Genomic DNA, 27,581 nt, shown 5'->3' with positions numbered 1-27,581 from the left:
AAACATTCTCCATTTGAAACTGGACTGTTAAACAAAGGAAGTATCATTTATCATTTGTGAATAGAACGGATTGTTTCTGGTCACCATGTCCTTTGAGATTTTTTTTAAAGTAGTAGATCTCATCCTGTCACCTCATTTTTATCCAGAGATGAAAAGAGAATAACAAGATTTCCTGCTTTTTCAATGTTGTTTCTCAACTTTGAATGAACTGAATTAGGTGAATAAGGTGAAACAAAGAAAATATTTTCTCTGAACCTGTAGAAGAGGCTACTGCTGTCAAATGCTGGTTTTAGCATTTCTACAGGCTCTGTTTCCAGGTGCTTAGCCAACGACATCCCGCAGTTCTGTACTTTGATTCTTTTAAAATTTCGGCAGCAAACATGCACTGCTTATTTTTATTTATATATGTAATATTTTAATTTAAATGATTTTAATAGATTATAGTAAGGGTTAGGTCTCATGTTGTCATAATTTCAAATTTAATTTTAAATAGATCTATTTTTACAAGTATTTCATTTAAATAAAAACACTTTTTATCATTGGTTTTGTGACTTGGGCTCAAAAAGATAAAAATGTGACTTCCATGTCTTTTTAAAAACTAGCTTCATTTTTACCACAGCTCTCCTGACCTGCCTTGTGTTTGTTCAAAAGTCAAAGGAAAGGGAGGAGTAGCTGATCTGTCAGGTTTTACACAGCAGGTACAGTACTAGGGTTAGAAATAAGTATAGATTAGGCTTCTCATATCAATAATTTGCAATTCAATTGTTGCAAATTGAACTCTTAAGCAATTAAATGCCACATTCATTTGTAAAATATGTGCTCCTCATAAGACTGACAAGCAGCTTCGATCTGTATACTTTGACCATCTAAGTATCTTATTTTTTGGGAATGGGAATAGTGTAATTAAAGAGCATTTCCAAATGAGTTTCGCTATTTAAATGCCATCTGCTGTTCCTAAACTTGGCCTCAGGAGGTAAATGCATTACTTCATTTCCTTGTGGAAATAGAACTTGTCTGTATCTCCTTTATAGGTGGTGTTGTGTAGCTATCATATGATGACTTTTAGCTAAACTTAGATGGGGGTTATCTTGCAGTATTTTAAGAACTTTAGTTTGGTTTGTGATCCTGGTAGCTTTTACTCCTTGCTGATATTCTCTATTTTTATATGTCAAAATTCAGTATGATGGCAGCAGGTAAGAAGCTTAACTGAAATCTGTTCATGTCTGAGTAACTTTTATCTTTTGTATACAAAGTATTTTTACATTTCCCTTCTCCATCTTTCAAGTGCTGTAAAACATTAGTCTGCTGCAAAAATAAAGACTTAAATTGTAGTCTTTCTGCAAAGTATGGTCTACTTAATTATCCGAAGCATAAAAAATTTATTCGGGCAGTAGATTGAGCACACAGAGCATATTTAATATTTGTGAATTTCCTTCTCCAAAGCAGGACTTGTTTAATGATGTTTTGAATTTTTTTCTCCTCTCTCCACTTTCCCGTTTATCTTGAATGAAACAAATGATGTCATTCTTACTATTAAAGTTATTTTGGGAAAAATATGTTGTCATATTTACAGATCTACATTGGTGGTACCTTAAAATTTTTTTTAATGCATATATATTCCATACCTATTCAATTAAAAAAAAAAAAGTACTTCAGAAAAAGGCATTAGACACTACAAAACTTAGAGCCGGTCAGAAACCAAAAATAAACATATGATTCTCCTGCTCCCCCAGTTAATATTATGTTACAGCTGTTCTGGCAGCTCTGCATGGGACCTGATCAAAGACCACTGACGTCAGTAGATAAATTCCCATTGATTTCTGTAGGCTTTGGGTAGGTCTTGTAAAATCAACCTATTTAGTGTAAATACTGTTTTGAAATTAAAATTCAAAGCATCTCTAGGCAATTTAAATTGAGAAAAAAAAATCAAATTATCCAAAGCATGTGAATATTTAGTATGCAAACAGATATTTTTAACCTTTACTATTCATATTTAGAAAATAGCAAGCACATTGTATGCCTCTAATGTTACTTCTGTTCAGTAAAGGATAAACTGAATAAAACAATTGTACAATCTAGTACTGCAGCCAGCATACTGTGTTCAAAAATTGGAAGAACAATGCAGCAAGAACACAAGCATCATTTATAATTTAAAGGATATTGCTGATAGAATTGCTTTTTGCTACATTCAGCCAACAAGTATAAAAATACTTAAGAAAAAGGATTGTTATGGTAGTAACAGTATGTTAAAAGCTTCTTGTACGTATCTTTATACCACTAGAGTGGCATTATTCTTCCTGAAATTAACCAAAGTTGGGTAAGCCACTGTAGTGTTATTTTCTCCATGGCTGTGGTGGAGTGAAGACTCACCAACGCAGCACCTCCTGCTGGCCGTCTTGGGAATTAGCTCTTTCCAGCCCGGAGCACCCTCTGCAGGCCAGTGTCTCACCTGCCGCTGGCTCAGTGTCCCTCCCAGACCCCAGTGCCCTTTGTCCAGAGGTTCTGCCCTCCACAGTGCCCCCTCGCTCTGGGATTCCCCTCCCAGGGGAACCCCCAACCCTCTAAACCCACCTTGCCTCAGTGGCTACTGCCAGTCATCATCTAGTCCCCACTCCCTGGGGCCAACTGCAGTCTGTAAACCACTCATCATCAGCAATGGGGTTAGGACCTGTTGCCTTTGCCTACCTCTGGGCTTCCCCTCTGCAGCCCCGGTACCTATTTTGCCCTTCTAGCAAGACCTGCAGCCTGGGGTTTTTCCTGGTTGGAGCTCCCCAGCTCCCTCTGCACTTCCCTTCCCCAGCACTGCTCTACCTCAGGTACCCTTCTCAACTCCCAGGCACCCCGGTCCTTCTCTCCCAAGAAGCGAGCGAGAGAGAGAGAAAGTGTGTGTTTTAGCTTCTGGCCCACAGCCCTCTTACAAGGGCCAGCTGGGCCCTGATTAAGCTGGCCACAGCTGTGGCTGCTTTCCCAATCAGCCTACCTTTTCCCAGCTGGAGCACGCTCCAGTGCTGCTTTAACCCCTTGAGGGCCGGAGTGGGGTGACCACCCCGCTACAATGGCAAAGAAGTTTGTATATTAAATTAAACCCAGCTCCTGCAACCATTTACATGTGCTCAGTTTTTACAGGACTGAGGTCTAAAACAGTAAAAGTTTGTAAGGCAAAGTAGCTTAAATTAAAAACTGTATATTTGTAAACAAGGTACAACAAATAGCACAGAAGCCCTCAGAGAAACTATACATAATAGCTTGGGCAAAACGAACACAGTTTCACCTTTCATTTTTCTCTTCCCTTTCTTGTATCCTGGTGGTCCAATCTGTAGGAAAATTAAACTTTCATCCTGTAATAAGTACATTTCATCCCATAATAAATGCATCTCTTTTTGCCTGAGCTTGAATCAGCAACGTCTGCATTGTCGTGGCAGAAATGTGTAGTTAAAGATAAATATGGGCAACCATGACTTTGGCATTATCTTTAATAAGCATAAATAAAATAAATCAACATTTCCCACACCGCCATATTTTATTTTACTGCATATTTATTATATTTGGCATAGGAAATACAACAAGCACTGGCAAATGTAAACTAGCTTTTGTACTTTGCACTTTGTACACAGAGCGTTCTGTGGTTTCATCTGTTTCTTGTGCAGGAACAATTCCGAGGAACTCTCAGCCGATAGCTTCCTTCCTGAGGTATAAAATAAAATCACTTTTGGGGTGGTAAAATATAGAAAAGAGCTAAAATATTTTGTCATCATGTTAGCTAATCCCTTGTGTATAATGCATTGTGATAGATAGAGGACGGAAAAGGTTTGGCTCCCATGGGACAGACTATCTGTAGCCACACGTACTGGATAGAACACGTACTGTACTCTCTTGAAATGGAAGGTGAAAGATTTTTGCCCATACTGCCTTTGAAACTTACACTCTTACTTGTCTGCTTGTTAACTAATACCAATGATTCCTCCATATTGCACTCTTGAGAAGAATGCTGAATTGCCTTGAACTGCAGTGCAGCCGTAGGAATTATAGAAATAGAGCTAAAATATTAATAAATGAATCAATAGAAACTCTTATTAAAACTATTGATTTAGTTTCTAAAGGAAGGGCATTATAACTTATTTTTGTCTTGCTATTTTATTAGTAGGAAAAGTGAGAATAATCCCAGTGCATCGTGTAGATAGGTGCAAATTAATACTTTCTTTGTCAGTGCTTGTTACATTTCCAAATCTATGCAAGCATTAAAAGAAAGAAATATGTTAAGTAAAAAACTTAAATTAAGAGGAAAATAGCTAGCCACAGAAGTTTTAAATCCAGCTAGGTGTTATTACCTTGTAACAACTTTGGCTCTCTTCCTTTCCTCCCCTCCCAGGAAAAATTCACAGAAGTGTAACAAATCCCTTGTGATACTTTTGGCACTGAGTCTATCACACTCAGTAACTGGAGCAGGTGGAAAATACAGCTAGCTCTCAGTAATGCTTGCACTTCCTTGATGATAGAAACAGAAGTGAAAGTGATGAGTGCTGCCAATCAATGCACTTGCTCCTCCTGTCCCAGTGCCTTTCAAGCCAGAGAATCTCTAACATAAAAACAAACAGACAAAATAAAAACCCTCATCAAGAGGCAGAAAGCCAGCTAAGAGTCAGCGGCACTAAAAACCGAACCCCTATATGGGAACATAGGGCCAGCTGCAATACAGAATCTTCCTAAATCACCCTACCCAGCGTTACCCACCTCGGTTCAGTGGTTTAGTATCTAAACATTTTCCAAACTTTGTTTCCATTTGGGGTTGGAGTGGGTCAAAGACGTTCCCCTGTTTCATTCCAAACTGCATTGGTGGAAGGAAAGTGGGCAAGGTGCTAACGAGTCTGGGATTTCTCCAGTGAGAGGACAGAAAGCACTGCTGCTGCTTCCTGTATGAGTTCACTTCCTGCTGCTATGCTGGACTCTCCTTGGACTGGGTTTCTGTAGCAAGCTGGTAGTATGGAGTAGTGAGAAGGGCTGTTAGCTTTTAGGGGAGCTAGCTTTTTAGCCTGGAATAAGCACAGCAAAGAAAATATTCTTCTGCTCAGGCATCCTGAATAGTTTGGGAAGAGAGATTAATGGCTTATTTTGTCCTGTGGACAATGTGACTATCAGTGAAGCCACCCTTCCTTGTTACTAAAAATATCCTATTTATTTTTAATATTGTACACGATACAAAATTGCCTGCCTACTAGGCAGCCCATGCAGAGAAACCAATAATAAATCACATTGCAGATTTTATTGCTTCACAGTTGTAAACAAATGCAACTCTGGGAGCAAAGAAAAAAACCCCTAATTTATGATATATCTCTAGGGTTTTCCGGGGTACCTTTAGTGAACCATATATGTTACCAGGAGTTTGCATCATACTATGATTAGCACAGAAATACTTTGTTTTTCCCCCATTCAATATTTAGCTACAAAAACATTAAAAGAAAATCAGTAAAACAAAGCCAAAGATGGTTAATTAGTTACATTATGGGTCCTTTATTGATGTGTGGAGTTTGGGCAGCAGTTACCTGTTGGGGCGGAGGGATATCTCAGTGGTTTGAGCATTGGCCTGCTAAAGCCAGGGTTATGAATTCAATCCTTGAGGGGGGCCATTTAGGGATCTGGGACAAAAATTGGGGGTTGGACTAGATGACCTTCTGAAGTCCCTTCCAACCCTGATATTCTATGATTCTACCTGGATTGGGTTTGGTCCAGTATTTCAGTGTACTGGAATGTGACCTTTAGATCTAAACTTCAGTTAGGAAATCAGTGTCTGATTATAACTTGGAATGCGCAGTGAGGTACATAGTGAGCCGTCCAGATCATCTCTATTTGCTCGTGTCAGCATAGAGCTGTAGTCTTGTCCCATACAGAGTTTACATGAAAGTCTAGTTTATTGGCACTTGAATGCTGACTACTTGTTAAAAAGAGAGCTACTGTGCTGTAGACCTGAGTCCTGCAAATGCCAGTGGTGCTACTTACTTAAAATTAAACACCTCCGTGTCAGTTGAAGTAGAAATTAGCATGTATTTAGCTCACTATTAGTTTTTGTTCTCATTAAAGGAATAACTTTTTTATAAATGCCTAACACAATTTTAGTATATCCACTCAGTGAAAGTGACTGGTCTCTTTGTGGGGGCTGCTTCTTTAATAATATACCGTACAGTGTCATTGTATTTCCCAGCAGTAACTGAGCCTCAGGAGGCAGACTGGGACTGAGGATCTATCTTTAAATGCCACTGAAAAATTGGAGCATTTCAAAATTGTTGTAAAATGCAGGCTACAAAAATAATATAATTTAACAATTGCAAATGCTCTCTTTTAAAATGCCTAGAGTTTTTCCCATTCTACAAGAAACAGTTCACACCGTACTAGGGGCTAGGAAACTCATTCACAACAGTCATGTAATCCAGAACTCTAATATAGGGCTTAGAGATGAAAAATTAGTTCATGAACTTACTGTGTCTCTCTCAGCTTGTTATTGTCAGTTTAGTTCTGTATTAGAACTAGGGTTGCCAGGTGTCCAGGTTTCGACCGGAACACCCAGTCAAAAAGGGACTCTGGCAACTCTGGTCAGCACTCCTGACTGGGCTGTTAAAAGTCCAGTTGGCAAAGGGCTGGCAGGCTCCCTACCCGGCTCCGCGCACTTCCTGGGAAGCGGCCGGCATGTCCCTCCGAATCCTAGATATAGGGGTGGCCGGCCACGGGGCTTCTGCGCGCTGCCCCCGCTCCGAGCACCGGCTCCACAGCTCCCATTGGCCAGAAACCACGGTCAATGGGAGCTGCGGGAGCAGTGTGCAAAGCCCCCTGGCCCCTCCGCCTAGGAGTCAGACATGCCGTCCACTTCCAGGAGCTGCCTGAGGTAAGTGCTGCCTGAATCCCCACCCACACCCAACTGCCTGCCCCAGCCCAGAGTCCCTTCCTGAATCCTGGAGCCTGCACCCCCAGACATAGCCCTCACCCCCTCCCACGCCTCTACCCTCTGCCCCAGCCCGGTGAAAATGAGCAAGTGAGTGAGGGTAGGGGAGAGCAAGCAAATGGAGGAAGGGGGGATGGAGTGGGTGGGGCCTCAGGCTGGGGCAGGGTCTCTGGGAAGGGGCTGCGCAGGGGGTGGGGCAAGGGTGTTCGGTTTTGTGCCATTAGAAAGTTGGCAACCCTAATTAGAGCTGAAAAGGGTACATCGGAATTTATAAAATACTGCTTTGCCTGTCTTCAGATAGCAGCAGCAAAGGACTGCACCTGTGCCTCTATTGTTTCTGTGCTGAAACTTCTTTGTGGGAAGCAGAACACCGCTATCATTGTCCAGGTACTGTCCATGCTCAGTTTTTGACAACAGTAGTGGAGAAGCATGGTAGGTAAAAGCAACAGGACAGGCACAATCCCGAGGGAGATTTAAACACTTGGGGCGTGTAGGGAGTGGGAAGGTAGAGGTTCCCACAGCTCTGCGCTGAATTTAAACATCCGATTTCTCAGAGGCAAAATACTTGTGCAGTGACGCAGTGTATTCTCGTGTGTGCAGTAGTGGAGGGTGTATTGCTAATGTAGCCAGTACCAAGGGGTTAATAGTGCTACAGCTATTGAAAAGAATGCAGGCGTCTACCCTAAGAAAGATCAGTATGCTTCAGACGACTGATAAAATTGCTATGTAAATCTCTCTAGGCAAGAGGGGGAGAGCATGAGCTAGAACTGAGCTTGGCCTCTGCCTCCCAAAACAGAGCCCTTTACCACTTGAGCTAAGTGGGAAATCCCACAGCTGGCATTAGAAGCAAGTTCCTTTCCCCTCTGTGTGGCAGCTGCTAGAGGGTAACCTCACACTCTCCTAAATGGAAAGCCAAGTGCATTATAGCACGCTGCCTCCTACCTGCCTTATCTGGGTCAGTTCCGTTTGTCCTTGTAACCATGCACAGTGATAACGTCACCCATATGTGAGGCTGAGGCAGTGCAGATTGCAGGAAGTTGGCAACTCCTTTATTTAGTGATCCATTAAATGTAAAGTATTGAAAATACACCTGCAGTCTCCCGGCTGTCCTGAGCTGCAGCTGCTTCCAGACAGTTTCCTGGTAGCCTGTGTCAGCTCTGGGTCAAAACACTGAGTGAGGCACTGTAACTTGTCACATGCTCACTCATTGAAGGCAGTTTTGAAAGTGCTGTGTGGGAGCAAACAGGCTCTTCAATTAAGACTTGATGCACTCGTGGAGCCCCCTCTCAAGAGTGTCCACACTTGCGCTATACGGGCTGTGACACTAGAACAGTTGTTTCACAGGAAGGGCTTGAAAAACCCACTTGTCCAGGATGAGTAGAAATTTTACCTGAGTAGATGCGGCTGGGGAGCTGCTGGCTCCTTCCTTGGCGGAGCGGGGGAAGGCCTGAATTTCGTGGTCTCTGAGGGCTGGTCCACACTAAGTCCCCAGTTCGAACTAAGATACGCAACTTCAGCTATGTGAATAACATAGCTGAAGTCGAAGTATCTTAGTTCGAACTTAAAGGTACTTACCGCGGGTCCACACGCGGCAGGCAGGCTCCCCTGTCGACTCCGCCTACTCCTCTCGTGGAGCAGGAGTACCGGTGTCGACAGCGAGCACTTCCAGGATCGATTTATCGCGTCTAGACCAGACGCGATAAATCGATCCCAGAAGATCGATTGCTTGCTGCCGAACCGGCGGGTAAGTATAGACGTACCCTGAGCCACTTGCTCTTGTTTGGGAAGGGGGAAAAGCTGCACCAGGGTTTTAAGGAAAGGGAGGAGAGGGAGAGCAGCATAGGCGTTGCTTTTCTTGAACAGGCTGGGGAGCAATGTGTAAAGAAGTCTATGTGGATAAGAGCTGGAAGGCCAAGGGTCTCCTCTGTATCCAGGAGAATGGTAACCTAAGAGCAGGCTGCAAAGAGATGAGGGGGCCCATGTTCATTTGTTTGGGGAATAATGTATTGCCCAGTATTCAGTAATGGTGGCAGTGGGGTGTGAGGAGGGGTACTGCTTCTTGAAATGTGTATCAGGAAGCCAGGCGAGGGGTAAGGTGCAGAGTGAGGCTTGGGGAGATTCTGGGCAGGAGTTCTGCAGTGAAACAGGGAGACAGCAGCTTTAGGGTTAATGCTGTCGCTCCGGTTCCAATAGTTCCACGTTCAGCAGTGGAAGAAAGCGACTCTTTGTGATATCCTTTATCTCTGCTGCATGACACGAGAGAACCTAGAGTCATTGATTTGGTGGAGAGATTAGATCCCAGAATGTATTAATGAGGAGAGTGCCAGTGTGTATGTTGGAGAGAGCGATCAGAGTTGATTTTATCTGGTGGGGAGCAGAACTGATGGGGCTGCGGGATGAGGATAAAGATGACTTGTTGCTGAGGAAGTGAAGTCGTGACAGTGTAAACTTAAAAAGACATGGCTTTAATGGGTGTTGCCTTAGGGGTGGTGATGCAACGAGTACTTCTCACCTGGCCAGGTAGGTTGTTCCTTGGGCAAGAAGCTTCTGGACATTTTCAAGCCCACAGAGATTAGTCACCAGGAAGAGCTGTTCTGTTAAATTAACTGCTGTGACTGTCATGCAGTATTAGGATTAAAGGAAATATGTCACCTCTTTACCAGAATGGATGCATCTGCCACTGCTTTTAGCAGCTTCTCAGGACTCCTTTTCTGTGCCTAGCTTCCTCAGCAAAGGGATTACAGCTGTAGGCATCTTTTGAAACGTTGCTGTCATAAAGGGGGCATCAACTGCAGTATCTCTAACCCATAACCCTTCTCACCAATATGCCATTTTATACCAAGTTTCACCCCAAAGTTCAAGGTCCAGGCTCGTTGGAGTTAAATGTCTCTATTTACCAAGGATTGGCCTTAAAATTCTTGACAGTACGTCTGTAAGCAATTGCCAAAGTTGCTTTAATGAGCTTACCACACTGTTAAAAATGTCCTTACTGCATTTATTGCTACCAACTTATCTTAAACCTTTTGAAGAAAAACAGTTTTGTATTAGTAAGATCTTGACTTGTGAATGTTATGAATGAACATTTAATTATGTAAGTAAAAAGGAATCTGTATTTTGTCCTACCCAGTGGAATGCAAAGCTCTGATTGTCATAGTCTGTTATGTGCTGTGGGAGGAGATGTGTGGAGCTTGCATTGCTTCTTGTGCCAGGAAGAGCTGTTCCAGGATTTTCAGTGTTTGCAGGCCAAGGCCAGTGCACAACTGACCTACATACAGAATCCTGAAAAGGCCTAGTGTGTGATTTGTGTGTTGTCTCCTCCCCAACCCCCTCCAGTTAACACCTGCTTTGGGAGACTTTCACTCTGTATTGGTGCTGGGTGATTTTCATTTCAGCTAGCAGCTTTGTCCTGGTGGATGAAAACATTTTTATTAACATTTTGTTTTGGAGGATTATCAATAGCTTTGCATTTCCTGATGTTTAAAAATGCTAAGTAATGGCTGTTTGGCTTCCCACACCTGTCCTTTTAGACATCCGGTAGAGACGATGATTATATGGCAGTATTGCACAAAAATGTTTCCTAACTACTGTAGATACTTTGAACAAACCTCAATGAACTTAAAATGAACAATGCAAATATTCTTATCCCAGGTTGTTTCTTATCCCAGTTTTAGCAATTCACTATAAACACAAAAGAGAGCAGAGAAGAAAATGTAAATGGAGGGAATATTTCCTTTTCATCATCGTTCCTTCATTTTGATAGAATGTAATGCTTACACTAGGGAAAGATGAGCAGTTCCTTTTCTCTGCATTTTATTTATCCTGGGTGAGAGAGTTAATAACTGCTCACAGCAAAGCTGTGGACACTGAATGTAACTAGAGCCTGCTGAGGTAATCACAGTTAACATACAGGGGTCTGTAACCCTGGTCCTAGTCTGAGGCCAGGTCCATACTACCAACTTACATGGATATAACTATGTTGCTCAGGGGGGCGAGGGGCTGAAAAATCCACCCTCCTGAGTGATGTACTTATACTGACCTTACCCCCGGTGTAGACTGCACTATGTTGACAGGAGACATAGCTACCACCACCTCCCGCAGAGGTGGCTTAACTATATCGATGGGAGAAGCTCTCCAGTTGGCACAGTAGCATCTTTACTAAAGAACTACAGTGGTGCAGCTGCAGCCTGTCCGTGTAGACAAGCCCTTAGTGGGAGAATCACGTAATTCTACCCCAAGATGGCTCGAGGCTCATCGCCTTTGCAGAGGCACTCAGATTGGATAGTGGTGCAGCTAGCCTGGTAACTGAAGTTAGCTGATGATGAATGACAAAAACAATGCTCATAGTTTGGGGATACTTAATGGATGAGAAATAGGGTTTTGCAGTGCTGTGCTGAATTCATGTCTCAGGTTAAGCATGGCCTTAGACCAGGCATATAAGGACCATAGCCATGCAGACACACTGTAGGCAGTGTACCCATAGAGGTATAATTGCCCCTGCACCAGAATCCAACCGGATGATCTACCAAGAGGCAAGACTTTGGCAGGTGTGTATGCCCTTTTCTCTCCTCCCACTGTTTCTAAGGGGTAGCCAAAGCATTATGTGATGTGTCCTCTTAACTGCACACAAGAATCATAGGACTGAGGTTTGCAAATGAAAATGTAATATATATCTGATAGATAGCGAAAAGATGACCTTCTGCAGAGCAGCTGCCACACATCTTAAAGGGAGTAAAGCGAGTTTCAGTGATAGGCCCTTGTGCAATAGGAACCGAAAGAAAAAATGGGGTCACTCCCACCCAGTATACATAAGTGTATTTAGCTGCTCTTTGTAGGTGAATGTCAATTGTTCAGCTTCATAAAATCTAGAGATAGGCTATAGTGCTCTTGGTATTTTAATTATCGGAATCTAGAATTATGGAATATTTTATACTCTCCAAATTCTTCTTCTCATTTGACTCTGACTGACATAATTCTCCTTCCTTTAAATAATTCTTCCCAAGCGTCTGAGACCCATCCCCTCTGCAGGGTCTCAGAGCCCGGGAGCCAGCCTGAATGTGTACACTGCTATTTTTAGCCCTGTTGCATTAGTCCGGGTGGGTTGACCCAGGTTCTGAGACTTGCTGCTGCGTGTCTTTTTTTTGTAGTGTAGATGTACCCTATGAGTCCCAGATAAACTGAGTCCCAGCTCATGAGTTTCCCTGCCTTTGCACAGGAAAATTCCTTCTAAGGCATCTGTCCCTAATTTACAAATTGGAGATTTATAAATTAAATATGTTAGAGAATATTCATTAACAATCTTAACTGAGAATTTCTGAACTTTTACTTTTTTTAAAGTGTGTGCACACACTGTGAAGTCTGAACAGCTGTTTTAGCAAGTGAAGAATAAGTTAATAACCTTTAGTTAAAGTTAACCAGGCTTTTTGTACCGAATACTTTTGTTGATCTTATAGAAATCTTCTATTCCACTTCTGGAGACCACTTACACAGAAAAGGAGCTGGCCTTCACAAATAGGGCTGCTTTATTAACAAGCAGTATTCACCATTTCTATCAAACAACCTATAAACTATGCATGTTAACCCTTGAACTATTCTCCCTGAGTCTGCATTCCCTCTCCTCCCACCAGCTAAGGCAGAGGTGGGCCCGCGGGACTCTCCAGCCCAGCCCCTGAGCTCCTGCCCCGGGAGGCTAGCCCCTGAGCTCCTGCCCCGGGAGGCTAGCCCCCAACCCCTCCCCTGCTGTTCCCCCTCCCCCACAGCCTCAGCTGACTGCGCCGCTGGCACAATACTCTGGGCGGCGGGGTTGCGAGCTCTTGGGGGCAGTCAGGGGCACGGGTTCCGGGAGCGGTCAGGAGACGGGGAATGGCGGGGGGGTGTTCAATGGGGCAGGAGTCCCGGGAGGGCCGTCAGGGGACGAGAAGCAGGAGGGGTCAGATGGGGCCAGGGCCGGGGCACGCCTGGCTGTTTGGGGAGGCACAGCCTCTGCTAACCAGCCCTCCATACAATGTTCGAAACCCAGTGCGGCCCTCAGGCCAAAAAGTTTGCCCGCCCCTGAGCTAAGGTATTTGAGTAGTTTTCTAAAATTCTCTCAAAGCTGCCCTAGCACCCACACTAATAATGATGGCAGTGCTACGTAGACAAGCTACCAGATTTTTAACCTTCAACGATCTATATTTACTTCGAACAGCTGCAGATGACAGTGATAAAACTGCCAGCGACTGCTCGACACGAGCTGTTTCACTATTGGTGAAGCTGCACTAATGCCAGAGCAGTGGTGGGAAAATTTCAGAATATAGCCAGTATAGACGCATCCTTAACTTACTATGTGAAACACCCTCATTATAATCAGCATCTCACAAAATACAGGCCAACTGCCAAGAACAGCTTTATGTAAACGGAGCAAACGCTTGTAAAGTACAGCTGAGTCTGGCTTCAGTAACCAGCTCCACTAAAGGAAGCTAAGGCTTAATTTTTATTTGACAGACGTTATTCAAACCAGAATTATGTCAACCAAACTCATCTGCAGTACAGGAAGCAAGCAACTTTCCCTGAAACAGGCCGAGGTTAAAAACAATCCCTAAAGTGTCATTTAATATATATTAGGGTGAGTGAGCAATAACCCCATGACCTAAGTCTAGCAGGACTAATCAGGAGGGAGAATGCTCTTCAGTGTTGAAATGTAGAAAAGGTCTTTGTATGAAATTTGTCTCTAGTCACCAGAATCTAAGCTTTTATTTAAAAGAAAAAAAAGGGTTTCTAGAGCTCCTGGGAGTGAAGATATCCTAGTTACGTGAATTAGTGTTACGGTTTGCTTACTTCAGTGTGTTTGCAGACTCAGAAGCAGACACCATGTGTAAGAGTGTGAATTTCACTTAACCCCCTTCTCATTTTCATCAGGATTATTCGTATACTGGTGACACACAGGTTCTAACTTCTGGCCTCACAATTCCAGCAGCCCACCAGTCAGTTCTGTAGCAAATGGAAAATTCTGAGGCAATACTGATGGCAAAAATCATCCCAAAGTATGTTTTTGTTGAATCAATTTAAAAAGACAATTCTACAGACTGCACACCATTATATTTTAGAAACTTTTCCTATTTGCATCGAGGTAGAAGAATAACAATACAGAGTAGGACATGCTATGTTTGACCAGAAATTCCCAGGGAATGATGCGGAAAACACTTCCTTTCGTTATGCATTGGCTTGATGAGCCAAAGTCACAGGGAGATGCAGGATTCCTTGCCAGAAGAATGGTGCTATGAGGAATGCCAGCTGTGACGGGGAGCCCCAAAGGACACAACTAAGCTATCCATGTTTTTCTTGGTTTCTCACTCAAATTTCCTGGGGGGGTGGGAGGAGGATCCAACCAGTGACGAGGGCTTCTACCATTTTAAAAAGTTCTGCTAAACATCAAAACCTGCTAGATTTCCCCTATTAGTGTTTACTGCGTGCTCTTACATAGCTTGTTATGGGAACATTTATTTACTGTGTACTCTTACGCCATACATAATTTTGCCCTTTTATTATTCTGCCCAGGCTCCAGCCTGAGTCTGAACACCTACACTGCTATTTTTAGTCCCATACCGCAAGCCCCACAAGCCCAAGTCTGAGACTTGCTGCCACAGGTCTTTTTATTTTTTGCTGTATAGACATACTCTTATTGGTGGGGGAGGGGTAAAGGAGCAATAGATGCTCCACCATTGATCTAGCTGGGAGTGTTCCACTCCCAATCTCGCTGAATCCTTTTAGATCCTAGAGGTCTTGGGCCATCTCACTGGCTCCCTGCTTCCTTACAACTCAGCTTCTGCAGGAGCCGTACTGTACAGGTCTCTATACAGAGGAGGCTGGGAGGAAGGCAGATAAGTTAATGTGACGTGATTAGGATCTGCATTTACTTGCCTGCAAAAGCTAAACGGATTTCCAAGGCAGCTACAAGGCTTCCTTTTTCATCCCTCTTCCCATAAATTCTGCCGAGATGCTTCTGTGGGGCTTGTGGGAGGGGGAAAGGTGTCACAGTGGTGGCTGACTTTGCTGTAATGTTCAGTGTAGTCCCAAAGCAAATACCTGCATTACAGGATGTGATTAGATGTGGTGACTGTGTAAATCATAAAGGGTCACGTTGTCATCTTTGTACAGGACTGAATCACAGAGGATGCCTCCTTGGGGCAGAGTACATGGGTACAGACTAGAGAGTGATGTCATCAGATGATTGTTTCTTTTGCAATGTGGGATGAGCCAGGACAGCAACAGCTGAGTGAACAGCCACTATCACCAACTTAATTCCCCCAACCAATCAGACTTTAGCTGGGAAATTAATTCACTTATGCATTTTCTTCACCTGCAATGTGAAAAAGCTTAGCAGGATTAAAAAATAAATTGGGTGTTTATATGGAACCTGAAAACATTCATGGTTACATGAGATGGGACTAAAAAGAAATGACAAGGGATATAAACCCTCATTCTCCAGGGAATAAGTCAATCACTAACACCCTAAATTTAGGAAGAATGGTGCTATGATTAATCTTGCTCTGGATATACACCTCTATGTATCTTAGGCCCACTGCCATGCACCTGATGTAGTTATCTGCTGTCATGATTACAGGACTAGCTACGTCTTTGACTCATTCCCTGGTCTCTGAGTGCACATCCCAAGCACGTCAGACCTGTTTTAGGATGGAATCCTGCAGTTCTCCCACTCTTACACCACATCCTAGCCCACAGTGTCCTGTGCTTACCTTCAACAGGTCCAACTGGATTCAGGCACCTGTGGTTTTTCCGTTCGGGAGCTTATGACCAGTGGTTAACAGAGTGACTGGGCAGCCTTCTTAAACCAAAGTGTCTTTAATCTTAACAGTAAGAATAATGCATAGTAAAGAACAGTGTTATCAGACACAGAAATGAACACAATTTGTTGAGGAAGAGTCAGCACATTTTTTTTTGAGGGAAATCATGCATCAACAATCTACTGGAATTCTTTGAGAGGGATCAACAAATACGTGGACAAAGGAGATCCAGTAGGTATCGTGTACTTAGACTTTTAGAAAGTCTTCAACAAGGTCCCTCACTCTTAAGCATACTAAGCAGTCATGGAATAAGAGGGAAAGTCCTCTTATGGATCAGTAACTGGTAAAAAGATAGGAAACAAAGAGTAACAATCAATGGTGTGTTTTCAGAATGGAGAGCGATGCACAGCGGGATCCCCCCAAGGATCTGTACTGAGACCAGTGCTGTTAAGCATATTCATATATGATCTGGATAAAGGGGGTAAACAGTGAAGTGGCCAAGTTTGCAGACCGTACAAAATTACTCCATGATAGTTAAATCCAAAGCAGACTGCAGAGTCACAAAGGGATCTCACAAAACTGGGTGACTAGACAGCAAAATGGCAGATGAAATTCAACTTTGATAAATGCGAAGTAATGCACATTGGAAAACATAATCCCAACTATACATACAAAGTGATTGGGTCTAAATTAGCTATTAGCACTCCAGAAAGAGATCTTGAAGTCAGCATGGATAGTTCTCTGATATCATCTGCTCAATGTGCAGCGGCAGTCACAAAAGCTAACAGAATGTTAGGAACCATTAGGAAAGAGAGAGATAATAAGACAATAAATATCATAATGCCACTGTATAAATCCATGGCCCACACCTAGAATAATGTGTGCCATTCTGGTTGACCAGTCTCAAAAGAGAGATACACCTCTTCCCCGATATAACGTGACCCAATATAACATGAATTCGGATATAACGTGGTAAAGCAGTGCTCCGGGGGGGCGGGGCTGCGCACTCCGGTGGATCAAAGCAAGTTCGATATAACGCAGTTTCACCTATAACGCGGTAAGATTTTTTGGCTTCCGAGGACAGCGTTATATCGAGGTAGAGGTGTATTAGAAATGAAAAAAGTACAGAGAAGGGCAACAAAAATGATTAGGGGTATGAAACAGCTTCCATATGAGGAGAGATTAATAAGACTGGGACTTTTTAGCTTGGAAAAGAGACGAGTAAGAGGGGATATTATATCATAGAGGTCTATAAAATCATGAATGGTGTGGAGAAAGGGAATAAGCAAGTGTTGTTTTACACCTTCACATAACACAAGAACCAAAAGTCACCAAATGAAATTAATAGGTAGCAGGCTTAAAACAAACATAAGAAAGTACTTCACACAACTCTCAGACAATCTGTGGAACTCGTTGTCATCAGATGTTGTGAAGGCCAAAAGTATAAGTGGACTCAAAAAAGAATGAGGTAAAGTTCCTGGAGGATAGGCCCATCAGTGGCTATTAACCAACATGGTCAGGAATGTAACCCCATGCTCTAAGTGCCCTTATGCCTCTGACTGCCAGAAGCTGGGACTGGAGGACAGGGGATGGATCACTCAATAACTGCCCTGTTCTGTTCATTCCCTCTGAAGCACCTGGTATTGGCCACTTTTGGAAGACCGGATACTGGGCTAGATGGAACATTGGTCTGGCCCAGTATGGCTGTTCTTATGTTCATAAAGTAATAGAAAAAGTTTTTCTCAGACAACAAATACTCTATATGCACATCTCTTACCCTATCACCCTAGGATGGAAGGTCTAGCTTCGGGCCCCTAAGTGCGTAGGTGTCTGTCTGTTCCCTGCAAACTGCTTCCAAACAACTGCCTACCTCCTCTGGGCAGAGAGAGACTTGAAGTGTTTATAGCCTTTTGATCTGTTAGGTCTCAGCACTGACAAAACAAGCTGTGAAATGGGGCCAGGCCAGTAGGATCTTCCTAGTTAATAGCCCAGACAGTTTCTGAATGCTATATAAACACTTCAGGGGTTAAGAGACAATTACAGAACACCCCACCTATTTCACATCTACATCTATGCAAAATGTCACCAGCGGTGTAAGTTGGGGGAGAATTCTAACTTGGTAGGGTTTGTCTGGGTATAAATGACCTGACAGGGTGCAGTGGAGGATTGGGCCCGTTGGTCTCTTGTGACCAGTAGAGATTTTTAGCAAAGCTTTGTGTGTTGGTAAAAAACCCACTTTCTGCAAAAGATACAAAATTGAATCTCAGGGCAGAGGAGAGCTTGAATATCTAATTCAAAACAATTTAAAAACTGCTTCATTGAGCAATAGCACTTTATATAGCTAGTCTCTGCTTGTTTTGCATTTACCCTTAAGACTTTAGTTCATAGTATTCACACGCAGGCATGGGATAAGCATGTAAAAACATAGGGCTAGTAAGGGCAGAAACCTTAAGGGTGGGAATGAAAAATGTAAGCTCCTTTTCTAATTCTCTTTTGTACATTCTCTGTATTAGAGGGTGTGTTTTGTGTTTTCTTCCTCTTTATGGAGTTGCATTTTTCATTTGAACTCTCCTGTCATCCATAGCCTTGTCCATGTTAGGAAAGGTTCTCGCTGACCGTGGTGCAGCTGAACATGGTTTATTTTGGCCTGCATCTCCAAGTAAACCATGCACAGCACTATTCCAGGAATGGTTAAAACTTGCTGTACCACAGTTTCTGAGTCTGTGCTTGTTAAACACAATTGAGCATCGATTTAGCTCAGCTGCACCTATGCAGACAGTATAGTTCAGCATGAATTGTGAAAAGAGAGAGAGATGTTAAAACATTGTTTTGTTGAATATGTTTGGCTTATATCAAGGAAGGCCAGCTTTTTCTATCTTGGGACAGACACTTGGCAGTTGAGGTATTACCTACCTCAGGCATTTCGTTTCAGAAAGTCAAGAATCAATTCTTAGTGTTTTTACATAGTACATTGGTTAGCTGTCTGGGTTCTCTTTCCCAGTCACTGTGCTAAATTGCTGTAGTGATTTTTTTCTTGCTTCCTAATTCTTGTTTTATGCATAGAAGTACACTACTTTAAAGGTGCAATTTTTAAATGGATTTAGTTAAAAACCTGTGCAACTTTGAAACTGATCCATGTGTGGCCATACAGGTTTTGCGTCAGCTCAACCTGGACATGGCTACACGTAAGTTGGGTCAACATAGCTATGATGGACAGGGCTGTGAAAAAAATCTATGCTGACCTAAGTGCCAGAGAAGACACAGCTCTGTAGATGGAAGAGGGCTGCTGTCATTTGGGGAGGTGGTCTTTTGTGCAGTAACAGGAAAAAAAACCTTCTGTCAGTGTAGTCTGTGTCTACATTACAGGGTTATGCCAGCATAGCTACAGTGATGTAGCTATGCTGTTAGAGTGTCTCTAGTGTAGACCTACCCACAGGCCTGTGCTGCTGTAGTGCTGTAGCATAGATGCTACAGTGACGGAAGGAGTTTTTCTGTTGTTGTAGTTAATCCACACCCACAAGAGGTGGTACTTAGGTTGACGGAAGAATTCTTCCATGGACCTAGTGGTGTCTACACCGGGACTGAGGTCAGCTTAATTATGTCTGTCTGGGGTGTGACCTTTTCACACCTCTGAGCAAAGTAGCTAGGTTCACCTAAGGTTTTAGTTTTGACCAGGCCCTGGTCTACACTTAAAATTTAGATCACTGTAGCTGTGGCACTCGGGGGGGGAGGGAGGGGGTGAAAAATCCACACCCCTGACCAACATAGCTAGGCTGACTTAACCCCTGGTGTAGACGCAGTTAGGTCAATGAAAGAATGTTTCCATTGATGTGGCTACTGTTGCTCAGGGAGGTGGTGTTCCTACAACGGAAAACCCCTTCCATCTCCTTATGCTGCATCTATGCTGTGGGGTTCAGCTACACATATGAAGCTGTGATTTTTAGGGCTTGTCAACACACAATTTTTGTATCACTTGAATCATGTATGTTTAAACACCAATACAGTTCAAGTGGTACAACCCCCAGTGCGGATCAATTATACCAGTATAAATAGAGCCCTGCGTGGATACAAATTTATATCTGTGGATGCGGATATCCGTGGATATAAATCGGTATCTGCGGAATCGCAGGGCTGTCCTGGGAACTGCAGTGGCGAAAGGAGCAGAAGGTAGGGCCACCGCTCCCAGGAGCCAGCGCCCTGTGCCAGAGGAGCTACTGGCGCGGCTGCACTGCCCTTAAACAGGAGACGCAGACAGCGGCGTGGAAGGGATGGGAGCGGGGTTGGGGCGGTACAGCTGCTCCAGAGGAGCTGCCGGTATGGGGTGCTGGCTCCTGGGAGCGGCAGCCACACATTCTGCTCCTTTTGCTGCTGTGGTTCCTGGGAGGGCCCTGCAGTTCCACGGATATAAATTTGTATCCATGCAGGGCTCTAAGTATAAAGCCTTGTCTGCACAGGAAAGTTTTACCAGTTATACAGGTGTAGTTAGATAGCTATAAAGTATAACACGCCCGCTCCTCCCCTCCCCCACTCTGACACATTTTATTCTGATGTAAAAGTGGGGGAGAGCATGGGGGTTGGTTTATCTTAAACCCCTTCCCAAGTAATATAAACTAAACTGAAAAAGGCCCATTTTTATACTGGATTAAGACCATTTCTTATGGGGGAAGGGGGAGTGTTATACCTCAGTAACATTATTGGCCTAAGTTCACACCTCAGCCTATACCATAAAAGCTTTTCCACATAGAAAAGAAATAAAAGTGTGCTTATATTGTGTGTAGTACTATTGTGTTGTATTGTGCATGGACAAGACCGTGCTGATTAGGCCTCAACTGGAGTATTGTGTCCAGTTCTGGGCACCACATTTCAGGAAAGATGTGGACAAATTGGAGAAAGTCCAGAGAAGAGCAACAAAAATAATTAAAGTTCTAGAAAACTTGACCTATGAAGGAAGATTGAAAAAACTGGGTTTGTTAGTCTGGAAAAGAGAAGACTGAGAGAGGACATGATAACAGTTTTCAAGTACATAAAAGGTTGTTACAAGGAGGAGGGAGAAAAACTGTTCTTAACCTCTGAGGATAGGACAAGAAGCAATGGGCTTAAATTGCAGTAATGGAGGTTTAGGTTGGACATTAGGAAAAACTTCCTAACTGTCAAAGTGGTTAAGCACTGAAATAAATGCCTAGGAAGGTTGTGGAATATCCATCATTGTAGATTTTTAAGAGCAGGTTGGACCAACACCTGTCAGGGATGGTCTCTAGATGATACTTAGTCCTGCCATGAGTGCAAGGAACGGACTAGAAGACCTCTCAAGGTCCCTTCCAGTCCTATGATTCTAAGACCTCAGAGCTCCTCAACAGAAGTTTGCTTTGGATTTCCCTGATACAGATTCAAGCTGAATGGAAAGCTGCAAATTGACAGTGTCTGTGTTAACAAAGAACAGGATGCCTGATATTGCAATGAATATATTAGAAGCTGATAATTCCTAAACTTAAACATTCAGCATGGCAAGCTAAAAGTTGACTTTTTTTATTGACAAACTTTCCAGGGAGCTTACAGTATCTCAGGTATCCTAAATACAGAGGTGAACGCTGTGCAGTCGGAAGTTGGAACAGTGCTCTATGTTTTGTTCTTTGGGAGGAAAATGGTTATACTTTGTTAAAAGCTTTCATATTTTAAACATTGGCTCTCACTGCAAATTTGACAAGTTGGATGCATTTTTTATTTTCTGCTGTGCTTGTTGATTCAGAAATCTGTATCCTGTTATGCCTGGAATTTAACTGTGCAACAGGCCACATCTGGGACCTCAGAAGCTGTGTGTGTTTGCTTTGCAGGCTGCCTTGGCTGCTTTCATTATTATTTTGTGATTATAACCTTTGTTCATTTGGCCCATATAACAACTTTTTCACTTCACTGCTTATTACAGTATTGCCCCAGTCCATAGTTCCTTCCACATAGGAGGTCACAAATGGTAAACACTTGTTGCAGTGAGGTTCTTTTTGTGTTTCTCAGAAAACGGATGTCTAAATCAGTTTATCCCTCCCTTTTCTAGGTATGCAACAATAAAATACATAAGCCCTATTGGGAAACAACATACTTGCATGCATGTCACAAGGGACAAATAATTGCTAACACAACTTCTGTAATTTTCACTAAATGTAAACAAGTGTGAGTTGCCTGTTTTGTTCTTCAAATGAGTTTTTAAAGCATCATCTGATTTTTACCTCGTTCTGATTAGCGTTCTAAAACTTTACTTATGTAGCAAAGTATTTAAAACAAATGTAACTGGAAACATGTGACTAGTTTACTGGGGAACTGTCAGTAGGGGGTCAAGGGAAGGTATTTGTGGGGAAAGCAGTGGATGTGATATATCTTGACTTTAGCAAAGCTTTTGATATGGTCTCTCACAGTATTCTTGCCAGCAAGTTAAAAAAGTATGGAGCAGGTGAATGGACTATAAGGTGGATAGAAGACTGGCTAGATCATCGGCTCAACGGGTAATGATCAATGGCTCGATGTCTAGTTGGCAGCCGGTATCAAGCGGAGTGCCCCAGGGGTCTGTCCTGGGGCCGGTTTTGTTCAACATCTTCATTAATGATCTGGATGATGGGATGGATTGCACCCTAAGCAAGTTCGTGGATGACACTAAGCTGGGGGGGAAAGGTAGATACTCTGGAGGGTAGGGATAGGTTCCGGAATGACCTAGACAAATTGGAGGATTGGGCTAAAAGAAATATGATGAGGTTCAACAAGGACAAGTGCAGAGTCCTGCACTTAGGATGGAAGAATCGCATGCACGCTACAGGCTGGGGACCGACTGGCTAAGCGGCAGTTCTGCAGAAAAGGACCTAGGGGTTACAGTGGACGAGAAGCTGGATATGAGTCAACGGTGTGCCCTTGTTGCCAAAAAGGCTAATGGCATATTGGGCTGCATTAGTAGAGCATTGCCAGTAGATCGAGGGAAGTGATTATTCCCCTCCATTTAGCACTGGTGAGGCCACATCTGGAGTACTGTGTCCAGTTCTGGGCCCCCCACTACAGAGAGGATGTGGACGAATTGGAGAGCGCCCAGCGTAGGGCAATGAAAATGATTAGGGGGCTGGGGCACATGACTTATGAGGAGAGGCTGAGGGAACTGGGCTTATTTGGTCTGCAGAAGAGAAGAGTGAGGGAGGATTTGATAGCAGCCTTCAACTATCTGAAGAAGGGTTCCAAAGAGGATGGAGCTTAGCTGTTCGCAGTGGTGGCAGATGACAGAACAAGGAGCAATGGTCTCAAGTTGCAGTGGGGGAGGTTTAAGTTGGATATTAGGAAACACTATTTCACTAGGAGGGTGGTGAAGCGCTGGAATGGGTTACCTAGGGAAGTGGTGGAATCTCCTTAGAGGTTTTTAAGACCCAGCTTGACAAAGCCCTGGCTGGGATGATTTAGTTGGCAATTGGTCCTGCTTTGAGCAGGGGGTTGGACTAGATGACGTCCTGAGGTCTCTTCCAACCCTAATCTTCTATGATTCTATGGTTCTACTCCAAACTCCACCTGTTTGAGACAACAAAATGAGATGGCACTCTCAGATTGTGCAGATTTTAAAAATGTAATCACACATGCTGTGCTTTTTTGGTTGCTCCCCATTACTGGAGTTCTAATACATCCATAGGCTCTGCTGGGTTCCTCTGAACTTCTGGCATGGCTCCTTCTTAGTTGGGGCCTGGGAGGGAATAAGTGGTGGTACTCTTGCCAAGCCTACTCAATTTATGGGGCCAAAATGACCCTGGCACTCAGAATAGATTGTGTAGATTTTGGCAAGAGTCTCTCCTCTTCTCCTTTTCTAATATACCTTGATGAGTAGCAAAATAGCTAACCATGTTGACCTCTAAATTATTATCACTGACACTTACTGAAGTGAACGGAATACCTCACCTTACAGCTACTGTTTCATGCAGTGGTGTTGTAGCCATGTGGCTCTCAGGATGTTAGAGATACTACCTCATCCACTCTGTCTCTCTAGCTATTTTTCAGGCTGTCTGCAAACTCAGTTACCTCTACATCATTGACACTTTGGTCACGTTTACTTCATAAACATAACATCTAGAGAGATACTTCTTACCAAAAAAAAAAAGCTGAAATGATAGACCCACAAGGCAGCATGGGAGAGGAGCCAGTATGCTATTTGAGTCCTGGCCCTCAGGTTGAAATTAATGGCCCAGATCTCTGCTGCAGCCAAGGAGGGCGTTGTGCAACTGAGGGTGGGGCCAGAATGGAAAACCAGCTTTAAGCCACTTTTGTGCTTTATCGATCCTGAGTCTGCTGTGCATTAGGCTGGTCCCCAGTGTAAATCCTTCCTAACTTGGTGCATTTACCAGGTTCCCAAGGGATCTGTATGGTATAGGGGGTTAGCAGTGGGTAGGGATATCCCTACCTCACATGTCTCCTGGCCACCTCTCCTGTGCTGAGACACTGTAGGATTCTCTTTTAGGCTACATCTGCACTGAGAAATTTCAGCCATTCTCCCACGGTTTGTCTAGCACAGGTGCAGCTGCATTGATGCCAGCAACTGTGGGAGCTTCATGTGCTGTAGGTGTTTTTACCACCAGGTTACCTAACCCTGCTTAGACAACGGTGATAAAAATCACCTGCTCCGTCGACACCCTTCCCGCCGTTGCCAGCACTGATGGTACTGCTCTGGTGCTAGATCAGCATGGGAAAATTGCTAAAAATCCTGTGTAGACAAAGCAGTTAGAAGTCCTAATGCTTATATTTTAACCCTGAGTCCACATTGCAGAATGGTCCTGTTATAGTAGATCACGTGTTGGCAGCACATGGGCTTCAGCCTATCCCACTTGACAAGCCAGCCAACTCTGAATTAAAACACCACCACGCTTGAGATAAGGGTATCGCGGGTGGACAGGACTCAAATCAGGGGCAACACTCAAGTTAACTTTGTAGTGAAGATAAGCCCTCGGACACTCAAAATGATCAGCTGTTGGAGATATATATTGGAAAGGAGATGCCGTACAGTGCTGTCTAAACTGTCAAATTTTAACTGCCTTTTTCTTGTTGTTTCAGGTTGCATGTCTGGTTGGACTTGATGCATGAAATTTGCATGAAGCCTAACAACATATTTCTGGATTTGTCAGTGAACAAACATGGCCTACCCAGCGACTATTAGTGGCAGTACCTCAGGTAACTAACGTTGGGATGCTTTTCCCTATTGAGTTGTTTTTTTAAACTCTTTCTATAAAATTGTGAATCTGTGAGAAAGATCAAGGTGCAAATGACTCTAAACTAATATTTCAAAGTTTTTTTCTTGCTTTCTCCTTAGTTATTTTTGTTTCCTCTTTTGAGGTATTTTGCAAATAGCTCTCCTAACTTGAACATTCAAACTAAGGTTCTAGTGGCAGATCCTCACCTGGTGTAAATCAGCCTAGCTGCACGGAAGTAACAGCACTGCACTAGTTTGCACCAGAGATGGATCTGTCTCACAGAGTTTCACTGCAGAAAAACAAATAGATATTATGCTATAGTTGTAGTGGAATTTTAGGCCTAAGGAGCTCTCGTGTGATATCGGAAGCCTATGGTGCTAAACATCCCTTATTTGTCTAATTAGTACTTCTTTTGGTTTCCACCATCATTTAGAATGAGTTTTAATTATTCATTTTACTTTCCCTTCTTTGAGCTATGAAGATCCATGCGCATTTATTTAGGTCTGGGTACTCTTTAACATTTGAGTCCAAGGGATGTTCAAGGGTTATTGATAAGGCTGATAGATCAGAAGGGGCCAGAGATTAGAGGACAGTTGATAAAAGTGCTGCAGCGCTTTTCCTCACTGTTCTGTCAATATTTTCTTGGTCTCTGGAGCATTCCACAAACATGACTTTAGCATACTACAGTCAGGACTTCAACAGGGACTACATGGAGAATTTCGGGTGCAAGGCAGAAACTTATGGATATTCCTTTAACACCAGTGCACTGAGTTTTCCTAATGTATGTATGCTTGCAGCATGGGCGTGTAAATTGAGGTTTGGGTAGGTGGGAAGGGTGTTACATTTTTTTCCCATGGCATTCACGTGAAACCTTAAACGTCGCTTTCTGGTGAGTCAAAAATCAAATTCTTCCTATTTTAAAGATCATACAAAGTATTTACTGGACTCACGCATGCTTGTTGAAATGAAGTCTGATAGATATTGACAGGGACAGTGTTTGTATTTGATGCACATGTTGTCTGGCAATGTCCTAACTTTAGAAACTTCTGTTATGGGACTAGTATGAAATCCATAAGGTACTGGCTGCATCAGTTATATTTGCTATAGAATTCATCAATACAAAGGACTAGAAAGTTTTCTCTCTGGGCAAAAAGGAGTACAGTTGTCTTTGATTGTGCAAAGAGATGAGAACTCTTGTGTCCCAATCCTAACAGACTGGTTGGATACATGGAAAACTTTATTGAAAGTGAAGCTATCAGTCATTTCTGATAATTGTTTATGTCACTGGTAAAAACAGCCTTAAAACATGGCGATAGCAGAAACTACTTCATTTAAAAAAATATTTTGAAAAGATTCAAAATTATCATATGATATGGGAGGGTTTTCTCTTTTTATATAAAGAAAAAAAGTTGTATTGTGTGTGTAACCTTTTCTACAAATAAATACAAAGTTAATTTTAAAAAAGCTTTATAAAAGTCTTGCATTCTGAATTAGACACAGGAGTACAGGGTTAGCTCCTCACCCCCACGTGTTTTGGCTTTTAAAAAAATTTATACTCTTGATTCAGGCTAGGCAGAACTATTCACTCCTAAAAAATGTTTGGAATGTTCTGTATAGATTCAGTGCATCAGCCTTACTTTTGACTATAGCTAATTGCCTTTTTTTGGATTGTAAAATTGCCTAATAACAGAAAATGGTGATAGTCTGATGACACTTCAACTTATAAGAAGCTAAATGTTTGAAATGGGAATATATTAGTACAAGAATCTTTAGTTTGGCGATTGGTATGTAAATAGGATTCAATGCAGAGTAGAAACTGTTTGCTCCCTTACTCATTGAGAGCAAGTATGATCAATTGTGTCAAAACAGAAAGTTAGGTTGTATACTGTTCCACTGCTTCATAAAGAACTGTCAGGACTTGTCTGCTATATAAACCCTTGAAGCCGCAGTTCTAATGTGTAACACTTAGTTTTGTATGTGCATGCTTCTCCAATCCTTGACTATTTCACAATGGGGTAAGCGCTGGACTATAGACGTATGAATTGCTATTCTGCTCTACTGAGTGAGGGAGATTGCCTTTAACTCCTGCTCATCTGGGCGTTGGACATATTAAAGCAGGTTTCTTAATTGCACAGTGTTCTAAGAGTGAAAAGAAACTTCAGAGGTGGGGATTTTCTGCACACCATACCCTCTGAACCAGTTGTCACCAGGAAAAGAACTAGGTAGCTGTGTAATGAGCTTCAGCACTAGATTTATGCTACTTAAATAGTTTGACTGCTTTGAGTACAAATTCAACCACCATCATCTACAAGGTGATTAAAGAACAGTGCTTTGCTTTAGCTGCTAACTTACCAATGTGAGTACCGAGACCATTAAATGTGTATGCCTACTGTGTCCTTTTGGTCAATTTTCTGAATACTTGAGCCTGTCTGGTATACTACGGATTGGCAACTGCAGACAAGATCTTGAGGGAGTTTTCAGGTTTGTTTGTAGGAAAGGTTCTCTCTATTTAGCATGTATATACAAGTACTCTGAGAACTTTTTGGAGGAGTATGCATTGAAATGAAAATACATTTAGTTATAAATATTTTGCGCATGTGAGGCCATCTACAAAGCAAATGATAACTTTATCATGAAAGCTAGTTGTGAGAAAGGTTGTTGATATAAATTTTA

General features: G+C 42.8%; 1 protein-coding gene across 8 annotated transcripts in view; it reads left to right on the top strand.

The window, feature by feature from the left end:
* KANK1 (KN motif and ankyrin repeat domains 1) overlaps window positions 1-27,581 on the top strand; it is a 171,019-nt gene that overhangs the window by 82,297 nt on the left and 61,141 nt on the right. For 7 of the 8 annotated variants that reach the window (XM_034774511.1, XM_034774512.1, XM_034774513.1 and 4 more), the window contains one exon: window positions 24,772-24,888. In XM_034774511.1, coding sequence (XP_034630402.1) covers window positions 24,852-24,888 — 37 coding nt within the window. In that variant the 5' untranslated portion in view covers window positions 24,772-24,851. Of the gene's footprint in view, window positions 1-3,642; window positions 3,691-24,771; window positions 24,889-27,581 lie in introns of those variants that run through there. The other variant, XM_034774515.1, reaches the window with a different exon arrangement.

The sequence above is a fragment of the Trachemys scripta genome, chromosome 6 (assembly GCF_013100865.1).
Source record: "Trachemys scripta elegans isolate TJP31775 chromosome 6, CAS_Tse_1.0, whole genome shotgun sequence".
In the NCBI taxonomy this organism is placed as follows: Eukaryota; Metazoa; Chordata; order Testudines; family Emydidae; genus Trachemys; species Trachemys scripta.
This window is presented reverse-complemented; position numbering and strand designations above follow the sequence as displayed.